Raw genomic sequence first — 18500 nt, forward strand, 5'->3', positions numbered from 1 at the left:
TCCAGCTGGGACACAACCTCTTAAGGATATTGTCTCTGCCCATTCCTTTGGAAATGTGGACCTGTGAAGGTCACCAGCATGTGCAAGAGGCATCTTGCACCCACCCCTTGTGTCCTGGGGGCAAGTCACCTTGGATCCTCTTGCTGGGAAGATCAAAGTGCTCTGGGATGGCAGCAAGGACATCCTTTGGACAACAGGGATGGGAAGAGCCCCCCGTGACAACGTGTCAGGGGAGTGAGGAATGAGACATCCCAACCTTACACCTTGTATGCTCCAGGATGTCCATCACCACTGGAGCAGAGCCTGCCTGCAGCAGCCCCTTGCCAAGGAAGTCTGGTATTTAAATTCAACACCTCCATGCCAAGCTATTCCAGAGCAGCTCAACGAGTTGCTCATGACAGATCTATAAAATGCACACAGGGCTGCGCTGCTTTAAGAAATATCACCCCATACTCACATTTGAGTTGTACAAACTGTGCTTCCAGCCATTACAAATGAGAAATTCTCTCCTGGTGTCTTTGCAAGTGCAAGGGGTGTATTAGTTCAACCCATTATTTGATTCACAATCCTTGGAAAATAGATACACCTTTATCCCAGGCTCCTGTAATAACCAGCGCCTGCTTCCAGCAGCCAAAAAACCCCAACCCGCAGTAGGAGCCGACTTGAGCTATTTAAATGTTTTATAAGTTGGCTTTTTTTTTTTTTTGGGTAATTGCAGAAACTTTTCCTAATCTGACATTTGTTAAAACCCCTTATTAGAAATTATGCAGCCACAGAAAAAAAAAAAAAAAAAAGAAAAGAGAAAAAAAAGGAGCGGGGTGGGGGGGTGGAAAGGAAGGAGTTGAGGGGGGGAAAAAAAATAGAATAAAATATAAAATAAAATAAAAATGAGCTGGCTTCACAATTACCAAGTCAGCCCATGCAGCCCTTCGCTATTGTACGAGTGGCATAAACCCCCCGGCGGCCTATCAGCTCCCTGGCAGGCAGGGGGCTGCGCTATTCAAAGCGAGAGATACAAGCTGCAGGGCAAAAACCTGGCAGCTCCCATCTGACCCCCCAATCCCCGGCTGGTGACAGCTCCAAGCTCCATGGCAAATTAGCCCTTCTCACATTACAATTGCAGGAGACAGATTCCATTAGCGGTATCTGAAATTGAGTGGAGAGCTGCTCCGTTATCAGACTTGACTCATAAGCGCCGCTATTAATCAGAGCTATGATAGCATTTATATATTTCAAGCTATCTGCCGCCGCTGTGATATTCTGCTACAAAGGGTTGATGGGACTTAGGGAAGGGAACAATGGAGCTTTCTGGCAAAAGCAGAGTAAATCAAGAAAGTCTGTGACTTCCGCACATTCTGAAGGGATTGCGGTTTACATAAATTTTCTCCCAATTGGAGATTGAGCTCTTCCTCATCTTACACATGGGATTTAGTTGTCACTCAATGGTAACAGCTGTGAAAAGGTGAAGCGGCCCACCGCTCAGAATATTGCCTCCGCTTTTAAAGCAATTAACCCATGAACAGGAGGATACCTGGTGATATCAAAGGGATTAAGCCAGGCAGTGCATTATTAACATTTCCTTGAACTAATTCTAACTCTGACTAGCTGTCAGAAAAGACTCTTCAGTCTTTTAAAAAAAAAAAAAAAAAGAGTTTTTTTGCCCTGCTTTTTCTTTCCACCCCCCCCACCACCACCACCACCCTTTTCAAAATGAAGCAGAGTTACTGCAGCCTCGTGTGCCTACTTTGGAGCCAAATGCAAATGAACAGATTTGGCAGCGTCTTCAAACAGACTGAACTCAGCGCCGGTTTATTCTGGGGACAAGTGGGAAAAAAAATAAAAACAGATATGTGATCAATTAGCCAGAGGTCACGGCAGATTTTCTCAAAGCAAATTAGTACCTGAGTGCATTCCTTTCTTCTCTCCCACCTAAAACTTTGTAACTACTCCTCACTAAGCACAGCTGCTTCCCAAACGCCCAAGACGCTCCTGCTGTGCTACAACAGAGATAATCTACGATAATCTGTAATCTGGAAAAATCCAAACACGCCCTCTAAGGAGATTCCTCCTTCCCCAAAGCCCAGTTTCTTCATTTCCCACTCTGGTTGAGCAGGCACTGACTCCTCTCTCATCCCTCCATCTTCCCCAAGTCATGTCCACAAAAAAAGGGGTCAAACTGTTCTCAGGGATGAATTCTGCTCTGGCAAACCCGTGCACCCAGGGACATGGAGCATTTCCTCACTCACCAGGGGCAGAAGACAACTTTTCCCAGCACTGGGCAGTTTTAAGGGAGCATCAGCCATGGGGTCCCTCTGGGATGGCCATGAAGGTCAGGGATCCTCCTGGTCCTCCTTAGGGACCTTCCCACAAGAGCTCCAGGACACACACCCTGGGAGCCAGAAAACTCAGTGCCATCAAGAGGGTCAAGTGGTAATTCCAAAACATCCCTATGATTTCAAAATGATGGAATAATTTTGATGATTTCATTATCAAACATGCCTAATTCTCCTTTTTGCTGGCGGTGGGAGAAGAGCTGGCTCTGGGTTTTATATATAGTCACAGTTTGTTGCCTGGAAGGTTTAGTGGGCAGGGAATACACATATATATTTAAAGTATATGTTTGTATAATGTATTAGTACCAAAGTTAATATGATACCCACAACAGCAAACCAAAGAGATGTGAATTGCTTAATTTAATCCAACATCTTCCCCCTTTTCAAAACCCTGTGTACAACTCAGCCAAAATAAAGCCGGCAAAAACTTCCTACAAATACTTGGGCAATGACAGCATTTACTCTACTACTGCCTCTGCAATAAAGCAGCTTTGTTTGTTCAGAAACCCCAAAACAGCCAAACTATGAAAGGTATAGACTGGAAAAAAATGCACTTAGAGCAGGGGAAAGCTTCCTATTTCTCTTTGCAGCAGAGAACGCAAAGAATGCACACCCTGTGCAGAAAATGACACTTTGGCAATCATATTATAAGAAGATAATTGGTTTACTTTGTAAACTTGCTATGCTTTGCCTCCCACAGTAAAACAAATAAATAGTTGTTTAAAGAAACAATCCTACAGCCGCGCTCGCTGAGTCCTAAAAACATAAAGCATCTCCCCCCTCCTTCAAAGCAAAGAAGAATTATTTGCCTCAGTTATAAGCAGTCCGAGAGAACTCTTTGTAAATGGCATTTTACGATAATTACAAGCAATTTATTAAGACTGTGCAGAGGGGGGAAAAGAAATCCATACTTGAGAAGTAACTCAAAGGAGAAACGGCTCGTTCAGCGATAGTCTGGATTACTGACAAAAAGCCTTTCTGCATCAATGTGCTGTGATATAATTTTGCTTTGAGAACAACAATCCAGGCTTAAAAAAAATGTAATTAAATGAGTAATATCATATATTATAACACAATAAAATTAACAAACAGACGTGATGCGGCGGCCACTTCCTCTCAACCCCAGCGCGGAGCATCCCGCCAGCCATCACCTGGCAAAGGAGAAATCTGCTCAAGGAATAAATTCCACCCTAATCCCACACGTGCCACAACATCCCAAAGACCACAGAGGGAAGGAACCACGACTCTTCTCCTCAAGCAATAAAATCATCCCGACCTGCCGAGGAATAAACTCCGGGAAATGACTCAAACAAAAAGAATCAATGGGGAAATTCATTTAAAAATAAAATTTTAAAAAGGGAGAGATTTACTGTATGGGGATGCTGGGAGGGAGGGAGGGAGGGAGGCACGGGGTGTGAGGGTAAACAGCAACGCTGCCCGGCTGGCGGGGAGAAAAGAAAGGTTTTAGAGGTTAAGTTCAGGTCAGACGACAAATGAAATCGTAACAACCCAACTGACATTGTATAATGTCTTCTTCACTGGATCAATAGGGCAGCGTCAGCCCCATTTCCATAGAGATGGCTTCCTCCCCGCTGGAGGGTGGCTATTGTTTGAGCAGGCAGATTTGCCACTTGAACCGTGTTGCTCCCGAAGGATGCGTACTTCATCAATTATTTGTACTCCTAACATCTACATATTTTCATATTAACATCCACGTTTCACATGGCGAGAGGAGCAGGTGCTGATTCTGCCACTGGTACCTCGTAGGGGTCACCCCACCAGATAATTTTATTGAAACACAAAAATAAGGGGGGATTTGATAGTCCCATTTTAGTCCCTTTGTGAGGACGGACAAACATGGTTTAAAACACACCACATCACACTCAGACAGCTACAGCTTCAAGCAGACAGTGCCAATGAACACTTTCTAATATTTTTCTTTTAAAATAAATAAATAAATAAGCAATAATTTTTTGCCAAATCAATGTTCCAAAAAATAAATCAATTTTAAGGTGCTTGAAATGAAAAATGTAACATTGTAATGTGGAAATAAAACTGACCTTACAATTATTAAAAAGAACAACAAAACAATCACTGTTAGGCTGAATAATTGATCCTGTCAGTATCTGTGGAATAATTTCTGTAAGTCTTAATAGTTTTTATCATCTCTCACTTGCACGTTTTCCGTTCCTTCATGCAAATTCTAAATTTGACAGAAGTGCCGTCTTCCAAATCCAATTAAACACCAACAAAACACCTAAACCTTCAGAAGTGCTAAAGTAATTCCCAAAATAATTCTCAAATTTAGCCTGTCATTTCTCTCCTGTATCCTTATTTCTCAAAAGAAACAATTGCACCATTTCCAAAGCACAAAGCGGGCACCCAAGGAACTGTCACACACAAACTAAAAACTGGGGAAGATCTTCCAAATAACTGCAATAATGGGAATAACCATCATTAAAAAAGAAATCAGAACCAAATATAGAAAACCTTTAGCAACTCCTTGCAGGAGTTTTTAACAGAATGGAGTTGTGCTCTGATGCTGCACCGAGCACTGTGCACGGGAGGGCAGCGCCACTTCCAGCTTCCCAAATAGGCTGTGAAATACAGGATATTAAATCAAATAATGCCGACTTAATTACATGTATTACCCACCAGTGAAAGCAATCACTTTAAATGCCTACAGAAATATTTAGGAACTACTCAAGCAATTCCAGTAGGTGTGCTTTGGAGCTGATGCTACATGCGAGGTGATGTGCTAAAAAGCAACTCCTCTGCAGCAGAGAAAGATGGACCCCGTGGAACAAAGTTTAAGCGAGCTCAGGGCTTGCTTAATCTCAGAATCTGCCCGCCACCACCTCCCCATTTATTCCTGCTTTTATTTCTAGGTTGGTGGGAAGGTTTCCCTGAGGGGTGGCTCTGGAAACGGGTGGGAGAAAAGGGCTTTTGTCAAAATAATCCCGGTCGGGAAGTGCCCCGTCTCATCCCGGAGCGCCCCGATACCACTCGCAGCCTCAAAACGTGCCCTATTTTCCCTGCAAAAAGAACATCAGAAATTGTTTATACGGGTTGCCATAATCCTCTCAAATATGGGTCAGGCTGAGGTTAAGAGCAGCCAGAACTTGCACATCAAAGACGAGCAGGGTTAACAAAAACCCCACAACCACGTGAGCATCCCGATTGTTCCCTGTCATCCCAAGGTTAGAGGTGCGGAGAGGAGGCTCCGGACATCCCCCCCCTGAGCCCGGAGCTGCTCCAGGGAAAGGCAGGGATGCTCTCCCTGCTCCTTGGGTACCACGGGCAGGCAACTGCCCATCCACCTCCGCCGGGAGCTGCAATTAAAGCAAGTTCACGGTTTCCCGATAGGTGAAGCTCATCCTGTTAATTTAAACAGACCATCTGCATCTTTCGAGAACGACAAACTTCATTAGTTCTGGTTAGTTAAACCGAGCGGTGATTTGTGATAATGAGCCTGAGCAACCTGTCACGGCTGGGCAAGGGAAAGGGCGCACTTTTTATTATTGCTATTATTATTATTTAACAGAAAAGAAAAGGGTGGGGGGGGAAATAAAAAGAGGGGGGAGGCTTTTGTGCGGGAAAGAAGGTCAAATTCAGATTAAGTTGCTGTTAGGTTAATCAGAGGAACTAATTAGGGAAGGGCGGGGGGGAACGCTGGTCCAAAGGCCAGTGGGGAGCAGAGGGAGCCTTCGGGAATGTCCCGAGCCGCCAGGGAAGCACCACGAAGCCAAGGAAAAAGCACCCCTGAGGACTTTACCTGAAAACCGTGCAAAAAAGCAAAGAGGCGGCAGCTGCTCCCACCAAGCCGCAGAGGAGATTGACTCGGAAGGCGGGGGAGCCGCTGGGCAGCCCCGTGGCCGCTTTGGCCAGCAGCGTGAACAGGGGGTAGCCGGGAGGGTGGGCGACCTAGGGACAGAGGGACACGGCGTTGGAAAGGGGGGAGAGGCTGGGAATGGGAGCAGGGCAGCCCCAAGCAGCTCTGCTCCCCGAGCCACCCTCAGTGCCCATCCCAACCCTCGGTACCCATCCCAAATCCCTGTGCCCATCCCAAATCCCTGTGCCCATCCCAAACCCTGGTACCCATCCCAACCCCACCAAGGTTTTTTCCTCAGTGGATCTGGCTCCACGCCTCGCCCATAATAATGAGGCGGCGAGGAAAAGGAGGTGCCACGTTTCATTAGCGTGCCTTAAAGGACTCCTTGTTTGGGTTCACAGTATATTAGGGTCATTCAAAAGGCTGTTGTTTTTTTTTTTTTGCCCCTTTTTTTTTTGTTGTTTTTGTTTTTTTTTTTAAAAAGCAGCTTCTCAACTATTTTATTGGTTAGCAAGTTGAAAGACCACACTGCTATCGGATTACCACCGCGCTGACAGTCCTAAGGTCTTGCCTAAAGGGATCATGCACCATAATAAAGTTTATTAAATAATAAAACTTATTAAAATTGTTAACCCGATTTATTTTATTCTCCCCAGCTTATACAAAATTTGGGTTGATAATAAGCCAGCTACTGTATATACAGTAAAGCCTTTGCTTTATAATTTAGTTTAATTGGATTTAAAACTTGAAGTAAATTGTCGCGTGCTGTACTTATAAGTTAGTAAAAACTGTGGTTTGAAAATAAATTAATCTACTTTACTCCATGCTTAATTAAACTTCCTTAATTCCTAAAACTGTTAATGAGAGCATTGATTAAACAATAAAACTAATACTTACTCCAAGCTCATATGCGGCTGTGATCAGCTCCCCTGTGAAAAAATAATGTAAAACCAATAATTACTATTAGGAAATGACACTCCTCCAAAGTTTTCAAAATCCAAATGCTTGCATTGGGGTTTTGCATTAATTTGACTGGATAAAACTGTAAATCTGTGGAGATTTAACAGCATGAAATTTTCTAAGAATATTTTCTCCCTCTGATGTCATTGCACAAAATATCTTTTGTATGTTTTTCGTGAGACTTTTATGAACAGATAAGTGAAAATATAGGTAGGCTTGGGCAAAGAATGGCCTGAGACACTCAAAATGCAGACATTTGTGTGTGTGTATTTTTAATTTAAAACCATCTGACTCAATAACTTTCAAGCACTACAGTTTGCAACGCTTAAGCTGCATTGTCTGTTCAACAACCCAGTTATTTGTCATAAAAAAAATCATAGAAACCAACACAAAACCAGAGCTTTACAGCTTTTAAAGAGGAAAAACATAATCACTGATCATGCAAATCTGCATCCATTTATCTGGGAAGGTTGCTCTCCCTTGATGCTAAAGCAATTCTGCTTCACAAGTAATTCTTTTACCTGTCAGTGGATGCTGCACCCAGCTTCCAATAGAAACAACATTAAGGTTTTGCATTTTGTTTGTATTTTAAGCCAGGACAAATAGCTGCCACAAAAAAAACCCCACATTAGCAGAATAGTTGGCATTTTTAGAGCACTTGACACTGAAGCATTTTGCAGAAAACTCTCCTCAACAACGTACATGGAATATATTCAGTGAGCACAACGCATTCGGGGAGAAACAAAATTAAAAATATACAGCTGGTTTTCCTTCTTTCCCTCAAATTTCATAATCCAATTTTACTGGTCCTAATAATTTTGCAAGTACCAAGGTCATGGCAGCATTGTTAGATAGGAAAGACACAAATGAAGGGTGCTGGTGGCTTTAAATGCTAAATTAACAATATTTTAAATTTCTGTACAGTCACGTCCTCACCACGCCACACAAAGGGGGGTGGGGGGATTGTACAAATGGCACCTTTAAATCCTGACACCAGGGTTTAAAGTAAAATGCAGTAAATGCTGCATTTTAAAATGAAGATTCAACCCATTACTGCTGGTGGCAACTCCTGCAGAATTAGAGCTGTTGGCTGGCAATGACTGGAGCCAAACCTGCCACTTCCTGCACCAAAACCTCTCAGACATGGAGTTCCCTGCACTTGCAAACACTGCTATTCTTATTTTAGGAAAATTTCACCCTAAAACAGCCCCCAAGAAGTGGATGCAATGGGAAAACCATCCATCCCAATTCTGAGACCTTCAGAGTTCAGCAGCTCCAATGTTTCCAGGGCACAGCAAGGCTGGGAAGGGACAAATCCTCCTGCACACAGCAGAGGATGGTGACAATAAAGGAAACCCTAAATTTGGCACTGGGGGGGTTCCCCAGTGTGCAGCAGCTGGTGATGCCCATCACCAACCACATCCCAGGGATGCTGCTCCACTAAAATCCTCCTGGGATGCAGCAATATGTGCATCTAAAAAAGCAAAAATTTAACTTCATTCACATTGCTGTGACGTTTATATCAAGGGCAAGAATAACCCCAAAGAAACACAGCCACAAATCAACCAGGAAGCTGCAAAAATAATATAAATAAACCACTGGTGGAAGCCACCACCAAGCTTTGAAAGACAACAGCACAACTTTGCCTTGTAAGAATTAAGGAAAAAAAGCCCAAAAAGACCTGCAAAAGATCAGCTCACAGGCTGCAGGCCTGTTGAATTCCAGTGGGAAAATCAAAATAAGTACAGAACAGGCACTACTTTGGATAAGGTTAATTCTCCACCTCCCACTCACAGACCTGAGCATCCCTTACAGCCTCCATGGGCTGGAGGAGTGAGGAGCACTGATATTAAATAACAAAGAACTACAGCACCCCTAAACTTGGTTTCAATGTCCTGTGAGACAGAATGATCATCTTCAAGCACTGGCTCAAACTGAAATGTTTATTCCCTCCAACTCCACAGGAACAGCAGTCGGACTTGCTGATCATTGTGGGTCCCTTTTAATTCAGAATATTCAGTGATTCCTAATGTAAACAAGTTTCTGACTCCCCCATAAAGGTGTTCAGGCAATAGGCCCAATGCTGTCTGAACTCTGCTTTATTCCCAGCAAGTTTGGGAGCTGATGTTTGAAACATCACAGTGAACATTTGCTTGGTTTCTTTTTCTTTTTAAACTTGATTTGATCCTTTTTTAAGCTGTTTTAACATCTGTGGATATTTCTGAATTATAATTTCATCTCCCTCTATTATTCTATCACTCATTTCTTTATTCTAACACTGAGTAACACGAGCAAGCTGCCAGTGGAAATACCAACTGCCTTGGACATTTTTGGATTACTGCAAACTTTGGGAACAATTAAAAATGCAGATAGCTTAAAAAATAAAATAAAATTAAAATTAAATAAAATAATAAAAATAATAAAATAAAATAATAAAAAATAAAATTAAAATAAAATAAAAATAAAAATAAAATAAAAATAAAATTAAAATAAAATAAAATAAAAATGAAATAAAAATAAAAACAAAATAAAATAAAATAAAAATTAAATAAAATAATAAAAATAATAAAATAAAATAATAAAAAATAAAATAAAATAAAATAAAATACTAGGCTCCCTGCCTGGAAACAGATACATCAAATCCTGTGCTTTTGGTGGCACAACTTTCAGGCACAGGCAAATCAAACACCTTGAGCAGGACCATGCACAGACATTCCAGCTGAGGCATTCCATGCTCAAGCCATGAGAAACCAGGGGAATAATGCCCAAAAAAGTCCTGACACTGTGATGGGACACGATGATGCTGGCTGGGACAGGCACAAGGGGACAGCAGGGATGAGCCTGTGTCTGCCCAGTCCCAGTGAACACATGGAAGGCAGGCAGCAAATTTCAAAGAAAATTCAAAAAATAAAGAAATAAGGAGAGACAATGAATGAGGTCACAGTGCTGGTCAGGGGACTCTGTCCTGAGGGATTTCCTCTAACACAATTTTACACAAGGGATCTCCTCTAACACCACAATAACCTGTGGAAAGTGAGGTGAACCCATGTGCTGTTTGGCTGCTTGCTCTGTCTACTGGGATAATTCACACCAAACAAAAAACCAAATCCCAGCATCCAGCCATGACATCACCAGGAGAACCTGCATCCCCCTCTGCAAAGGCTGCTCATGCTTATTTGCATCCCAGAGGGAGAATCCAGGCTCAAGCACAATTCAGAGCCAGGTTCCTGAGGCTTCGTGCAGCATGAACAGCTCAGAGCACAGGGTGCTTTCCACAGACCAAAAAAAAAAAAGGCAAAAATTATCATAAAAGCCAAAATGGTAACAGCTGTAAACATATCAATCATCACATATTAATTAATACACCCAGAAGGAGCAAATCCAGCCCTTTCAGTAACTTGGGAGCAGAAGCAAAAGCCATCAGGATGCACATGGCCAGCCTGGCCAGTGCCTCTCTCCACACATCCTGAGCCTGTAAAATACATGAATCCATTAAAATGCCATTTATTTAGAAGGAATTTCATGCACAGCTTGGATTTGAAAGCACTGCTGACCAGGAGGCACAGCATTAAGCAGAGCCACTGAACTGTTCTGGGATGACACAGAAAGAAAGAATCCTGGACACTTGTTCCATGAAATAAAAATTATCAACATATTCCCAAGAAAAACCAAGCTCTCCCATTTCCAAACCACACAGGCAAAACCAAAGTATTTTTTAAAGCAAGAACAGGTTAAATCAGTAAAACCAGAGGAGAACCAAACAGGAGAGCTCTGTCCCCCTGTGGGATCAGCAGTGCCAACACCAAAATTCAGTCAGTCTGGCACTGTCAGGAAGCTGCACTTGCAGAGAGGCAGAGCCAAAGATTTCCCTGCTGCACAAGCCTGGGGCAGCACAGCTGGCAGGATGGCACACCTGTCCCCTAAAGCCACCAGCTGTCCCCTGCCTAAATCCTTCTCTGAAAGGCTCAAATGCAGGCAAACCATTATGGGGTGGCCCAAGGGCACCATCCCAGGGGCGTCCTTGCTGTGCTGACCCCACTGGGCCATTGCACACCCCAAAGCAGGGTGTCCCTGCTGCTGCACCCACCTGTGTGGGGAGCTTTAAATGCACCAACCCCAATGGGGTGAGCACTCCAAAAGTGGCTGCACTGCACCAGTGGCTATGGGGACCTAATGGGACCAGCAATGCCATGGGGTGACAGCAACACACCCATCCCCATAGGATGAGCATCATTATTGGGTGACAGTGAGTACCAGCCCCTATAGGATGAGCATCTTTATGGGGTGACAGTGAAGTAGCAGCCCCTATAGGATGAGCATCTTTATGGGGTGACAGCAACCCCTGCAGTGACATGAATGCCCCAGTCCCTGTAGGATAACAGCAACCATATGGGGTGACAAGGAAATACCAGCCCCTAAAGGATGAGCATTCCTATGGGATGACAGCCAGCCTAATGGGGTGACAGCAATGCACCCGTCCCTATAGGATGAGCATCCTTATGGGGTGACAGCAACACACCCATCCCTATAGGATAACAGCAACCATATGGGGTGACAGTGAACTACCGTCCCCTATAGGATGAGCATCCTTATGGGGTGACAGTGAGCTACCAGCCCCTATAGGATGAGCATCCTTATGGGGTGACAGTGAACTACCAGCCCCTATAGGATAAGCATCCTTATGGGGTGACAGTGAACTACCAGCCCCTATAGGATGAGCATCCCTGTGAGATGGCAGCAAGCCGATGGGGTGACACCAACGCACCAGTCCCTCTGGAGTGAGCAGCTCTCTGTGGTGACAACCCAGTGGGGTGACACCGACCCTCCAGGGGTGACACCAACGCACCGGCTCCTTCTGACAGACCAACCCCACACGGCTGACACTGATGCACGAGCTTCTGTGGGGTGACAGTAGCCCCGTGGGGTGACAAGGATGCCCCGGTCCCTGAGGGCTCGGCCCCCCCCGCCCCCCGCCATGCACCGGCCGCTACGGGATGAGGGTCCCCACCCGGTACATTACCCGCATCCCCGCCGGGCAGGGAGGGCGGCAGCGTGGCCGTGTAGAGAGCAGCCACGGCAGCGCCCAGGGCCCCGGCGGCTCCTCCCGCCCCATTCCCGATCCCGGTGCCGGTGCCGGCCCCAGGCCCGGGCCCCGCACCCATGTGCGCCGCCACCTTCCGGGTTCGGCCGGGCTGTACCATCCACCGCCCCGCGGGGGGAGCACCCCTGTCCCGCTCGCCGTCTCGCTCTCTCCAAAGCGCCCTGCGGGGCTTCTCTTAATACAGATCTCACATAGAGAACAGAGAGAGCCGCGAACCCGGTGAGGCTGTTCAGCGCGGCCTCCCGTTCTCTTCCATCCTCCCCCGCGGACAGGAGTTGGTACAGCCAGAGAGGGCGTGGCGGAGGGTGAGAGCGGCCGGGCGGCCGGGCGGGACCAACGCGCGCGGGGGGGGACGGGCCGAAACCACCGCGGAGATGCGGGGCGGTGGAAGGGACCGGTGCGCGTCCTGTCTTTGCCTTGCTCCCGGGATCGTCCCTTCAGGACGAGGTTTTTTAAGGATCAGCTCCTTCTGGCCTCTCTCAAATACAACAAAGCCCTCCTCGGACAGTGCTGGCTGCAGGCTGCACCCCCTCCACCACAGCCCCAGTGTGCCCATACACAAATAATAAAGATTTAACCCGTGGATGGGATGGCACAAGATGCTGGTGAAGGGAAAGATTGGAGGTGTCAGCGCAGGGATTATTAAAAGCGGCGATTCCCGCTGTGGGAAGCAGTTAAGGAAGGCAAATAGCATCCGAGACCTATCGATGGAGGACTAAAACACATCCGTGGAAATCATTATGGGATTGTACCAAAGAGCGGCAAGGCCGTACCTGCAGAATTGAGACAGATTAAAGAGAGGCTTTTGAATACAAATGAAAAAAGGTATAGGAGAGGGTAACAAGGATAATAAACAGCCTTATGGATTAGATCTAAGTGGAGACGTTAGAAAATTAGGTTTGCATTTATTAAGGAAAAAAAAGAGCAGGATTAAGGGCTGACACAACGGAGGGAACGTGCGTGGTGTTCCGGGGCTGGAGAAGGGCCCCGCTGAAACAGCAGCACAAAACCCCTGGAAGGTGAAACCAAGGGAGGCATTCAGGGAATTCCAGGGTCCCCAGCACAGGAGGGACATGGACCTGCTGGAGGGGGTCCCGAGGAGGCCACCAAGATGATTTGAGGGATGGAGGCCCTGTGCTGTAGGAAAGGCTGGGAGAGCTGGGGGTGCTCAGAGGAGGCTGTGGGGTGACCTCGCTGGGGCCTTCCAGTACCTGAAGGGGCTCCAAGGAGCTGGAGAGGGACTTGGTACAGGAGCACGGAGTGATAGGACAAGAGGGAATGGCTTCATACTAGAAGAGAGTAGGTTTAGATGGGATATTGTGTGGTGTTGTGAGGTCCCTGGGACAAGGTGGGAGATGAGAATTTGACTCCATGTTCTCAGAAGGCTGATTTATTATTTTATGATATTATATTAAAAGAAATGATATACTAAAACTATACTAAAGAAAGAGAAAGGATACATCAGAAGGCTAGAAAAGAATGATAATGAAAGCTCCTGACTCCTCAGAGTCCAAAACAGCTGATGCTGATTGGTCATTAATTAAAAACAATTCACATGTTTGGATAAACAATCTCCAGACCCCATTCAAGAGGAGGAAAACATGGAGAAGCTGAGGCTTCTTATCTTCCCAGGAGAAGAACTCCTGGTGAAGGGATTTTTCAGAAAATATCACAGTGACAATATTGGGAAGAATTTGTTCCCTGTGAGGGTGGTGAGGCCCTGGCACAGGGTGCCCAGAGAAGCTGTGGCTGCCCCTGGATCCCTGGAAATGTTGATCCCATGAATGTTCTTCAAGAATGCAGCATGTTCCCGTTTGGTTTTCTGACATCTGTAGCACTTGGAGGAGCTGAGTGCTCCATGCATGAAATGGGCTGTCACAGAGTGGGTGACAGCCACTCTGTCTCAGCAGCCTGGCTTTCCCATGAGCTTCCTGGGAAAGTTGTTCAGCCTGGAGAAGATTCCAGGGAGACCTTAGAGATTCTTCCAAAACCTAAAAGAGCTGCAAGAGAGATGAGGAGAGACTTGGACAAAGGCCTGGAGTGACAGGACCAGGGGGAATGGCTTCCCACTGCTTGAGGGCAGGGTTAGGTGGGATATTGGAAGGAATTGTTCCCTGTGAGGGTGGTGAGGCCCTGGCACAGGGTGCCCAGAGAAGCTGTGGCTGCCCCTGGATCCCTGGAACTGTTCCAGGCCATCTTGGATGGTGCTTGGAGCAACCTGGGATAGTGGAAGGTGTCCCTGTCCGTGGCAGGGGTGGAATGAGATGGGTTTTGAGGCCCCTTCCAACTCAAGCCATCCTGTTATTTTATGAATTTAGACAAGCTCTGTGCACTCAACTGGGCTGTACAGAAAAGATGACGTTTCCACCCACTCAGAAGTCACTGGTGTTGGAGGCTGTGAGCACCACCTGGGCCCAGCAGCTGCCTCCCATCCCAAAGGGAACCTCCCAGCTCCGTGGTGACCCAGAGCTTCCAGGGACCCAACTCCTTGGCAGGTTTCTGCCCTCATTGGCTGAGCACCATCGGGGAGAGGAAAAAGACACGTTCCAATCCTCCTCCAGCCATTGTCACTATGGAAATGAGCGGGGTCATTGTTCCCGTGCCCGTTGGGGCTCCTAAAATGTAATTTTAGCAGCAAAGTGCGCAGCCTGCGTGTGAAAGCAGGCTGGTGGCGAGGCTCTTTATCCGGAGCGTGGCTTTTTTCTTTGCCGTATTTTTCCTTCTTTGTGTTTCCCTTGGAAAAGGCATCCAAAGACAAATGTGAACCGTGGCTGATTACAATTATATTGATGGGGGAGGTAGCAATTTACGGGCAAATATCGAAACGTGGAAGAATGGCTGGTAATAATAGGGTGAGGACAAACTGTTCTTTAATTGTCCTGCAAGTTGTTTCATATCTTTGTCATGCAGAAGCTGGAACTTTTAGGGTGCCAGTGACAAAGTACTTTGCTGTAATGTGGTGGGGCAGGCTCACAGCAGCCTTTATCTTACTGAATAACTACCACCATTTCAAAGGCTGGGATTACAGGCACACTTTATGTTGAAAAGGGGAATTTACATGTTTCTTCTGTAAGCAGAAATCTATTAATTCGTGAGATTTGCCTCCCCTTTCTTCATCAGCCATGACCCAGGGGTTTGACCAAGACAAGAAGGACATGCAAACCTCCTTTTTCTGTTGTTTTTTAGAGACAGGTAAGATATTTTTTGGCTGTTTTCACCCATGCTCTGGAAGCTGGGAGTTGTCCAAACCCAAGTTAGATTCACCTCATCACAGAGCAACCCTCCAGGCTTTCACAAAGCTTTGAGTGTGTGCTCAACAGCAATTAAAAAAAAAAAAAAAAGAGTCTTACTTAAAAAAAAAAACCAAACCACTGGGGCAAGTGGAAAGCCTTTGAAAGACGGCCTCTTGCTACACAGAGTGATTTATTTCTAAAAAATCCTTGGAACTTGTAGCACGAGAGCATACTCTAGTGGCAACCGAGCAAAGAAAGTGCTCTGGTTTGTGCAGTGTCTTGATGATAAGACACCTCCGACCTTTCGTCGAGAGGCTTTGCTCTCCTATCTCCTCCAGCTCCACGCTCGGTGCTCAGCCCGACAGGAAATACCCAAGGCAGGCAGAGAAAATAAACAGGAACTGCTAGAAGTAATTTTAAAAACACAGCTTGGGATTGTAACTCCCCAAAATGACTGTGTACTTAGAGAGTTGTCTTTTTACCAGGCTCTGTTGCAGATTTTCTCCTGAGAGACACAGTTTAGAGGAGGCAGGAGATAGGAAAAGGGAGAATAATACTTAAAGCAAATTCTATTCACCCATGGCAGTGTCATTACAAACTTGAATGAGCACAGTTATTGCAAATAAATAAAAACAATAGACCAGAACCAGTTTTACATAAGAAAATACTGAAATACCGTTCAATTAGTCCTAAGCTTTAGTTAAACCTTTTCTTTTGCCCATCAGGTGATAAGGTTAATACAGAAAGCACTCAACTGCTGTACTCATGTAACAACAGTCAGCACCCATTTAATGAACTTACACGTACACACATTTAGCAAAGCCTCAATATTGTCAGCACTGGGCTGGCACGGAATTTTAATGGCAAAGTAGCCAGCTCAGACTTCATTCTACACAATATCCCCATGCAAGGAGAGCAGGTCCTCGTGGGGACCACCAACAATACAAAGCAGCACAGTTCCTATGTTTAAACAAGAATTTTGGCAGATTTTCCACTGGCGATGTATGGCTGCCTGCAAAGCACGAGAAAGGAGGTTATGCTGCTTTTATTTGGTCTTAAGTTGATGAATAAGCTGCTTTTTATGACTTGCTTGTTGATGGGGGCAAGACCAGGCTCTTGTATCCCAGTTACAGCAACGTGGCTGCACTGGACATGGTGCAGAAGGAGTTTCCAAAGGGAATAAAGTGGAATAAAAGCACACCTGATCCAGGGAGCATCCTGTTGTCCCTGGACATGTGTTGGAATCCTGGATGCTGAGAATTTTAAACTATCTGTGCTGAAGGGCACAGACCCACAGGAAAATACTATATTTGACCTGAGGCCATGAAGAAGGCTTCCAAAATTGATTAATAGAACTGGGATTATGAGTGTGTAGTTTGATTAGAAGTGTGTAATATCACAGGGTGGAAAATTTAGAGTTTAAGATTTTAGAATATAGCAATATATATGGGACAAGATGGAGGTTTTAGGGTGGTGGCTGGTTGCTCTTCTTCACCTTCTTCCTTCTTCTCCATGGGTTTGGGTGGTATTTCGTAATTGGACAGAAAAGTCTGCATTGCGGACTGGGAGTGATTAGTTATTGCATTAAAAGTGAAAATAATTTAGGTGCCATTTCTTACTTGGATAGTTTAGCCTTAAAAGACCTTGTAGAGAAAGACAGTTAGCCCTTTTGTAGCTTGTTAGTAGAATGCTGTAGAACTCACAACTTGTAATACAGATAATAAATAATAAACACCTGAGCCTGAACACAAAATATCTCGAAAGCTTCAATCCCAACCTTGACAGAGGTAGAAAAAAGAAGCCAAAAACCATCAGACGTGGGGTTCTGTTTGCCCCATCCTGCAAAAACACATTTTCAAGGTAGATCCAGCCATCAAGGACACGTCTGGATGTGGCTGGTCACCCAGAGCACATGGGGAAGCTCTGTGCTGGTTCCTTGTGTTCTCCCTGGCCATCCAAGGGACCCAGATTCATGCACTTCACATCCACCAGGAAACCCCCAGTGCCTTGTGAACCCCTCAAAATTCAAAAGAAAGGTAAAGATCTCCCAGGTGAGAGGGAGTCAGAGGTCTGGGAGAAGACAGGGACTCAGTTCCATGGGAAAACAGACTTGGTTCCACTGCTGCCAGAACAGCTTGTTCTTTGTTTCAAAGCTCAGCTTCATTTTATTCCCCAAATAGGAAAACGGACTGAACTAATTTCCCCATGTTTCTTGTTTCAATTTTTAATTTTAATTTCCCCATTTCCTGTTTCCCACAGTTTTGCACCTTTGTCAGAAAGGCTTTATTGACTTGTAGAAGACTCCAATCTCTTCCTGCACCAGTCTCAGTGGCCTCCCAGCTGATTTTCTGTCACACTGAGCAGTCACAGATCCCACTTGTCTCAGCTGGTTTCCCCAGAACTCTGACATTCATCTCTATGTTTTCAAACCTGATTTCCTTGAACTAATATTATTTATTTATCCCCATGCCTTATTGGAAATGCCTGATCTGCACAGTGACTCCACCACCACCTCCCAGATCCTCTTCTCTGGCTGCTGCACCACTTGAGGGCCTTGCTCCCTTCATCCCTGGGCTGCTCCATTACTCTCTGGTAAGTGTTTGGAAAAAGGGAGCATTTTTTACTAATTTACACATTTTCATCCTTGTTTTAATTACAGCTGTAGGAATCAATTTCTAGCCCATACCCTGGTGGCCAAATTCACAGCCTGGCCCAAGAAATGCCCACACACAGCACATGGTTGAAAATCTGTACCAGCAGTTCAGGGTTTCAAACTCAAATTTCTCCATCTGTGCTCACATCTCCAGTAAAACTCATCAAGGAAATCATTTAGGTAGGAATTTCTCACATTCCATCATTTCTCTCTGTTTTGTTCCCATTTCTTTGGGCTTCTGTCAGAATTGTGTCAGCTGAGGATCATGCTGAGGGAATTTGCACAAAGGATGTCAAGTAGGACAGGACCTGTACCCTCCAAAATTGCTCTCTGTACCTGGTTTCACCTGTGTTTTCCTGCCTGGCCCCACCATGTCTTTGTTATGTTC

At 45.4% G+C, this 18500-nt stretch overlaps 1 protein-coding gene across 1 annotated transcript in view; it reads right to left on the bottom strand.

The window, feature by feature from the left end:
* Window positions 1-12494, bottom strand: part of TMEM260 (transmembrane protein 260) — a 33283-nt gene extending 20789 nt beyond the window's left edge. The window contains exons 1-3 of the mRNA XM_054635409.2: window positions 12146-12494; window positions 7063-7094; window positions 6109-6257 (exon numbers count right to left, since the gene is read on the bottom strand). Coding sequence (XP_054491384.2) covers window positions 6109-6257; window positions 7063-7094; window positions 12146-12326 — 362 coding nt within the window. The 5' untranslated portion in view covers window positions 12327-12494. The remainder of the gene's footprint in view (window positions 1-6108; window positions 6258-7062; window positions 7095-12145) is intronic.
* Window positions 12495-18500: the final 6006 nt, after the last annotated feature.

Source organism: Agelaius phoeniceus, chromosome 6, assembly GCF_051311805.1.
Source record: "Agelaius phoeniceus isolate bAgePho1 chromosome 6, bAgePho1.hap1, whole genome shotgun sequence".
Classification (NCBI taxonomy): Eukaryota; Metazoa; Chordata; class Aves; order Passeriformes; family Icteridae; genus Agelaius; species Agelaius phoeniceus.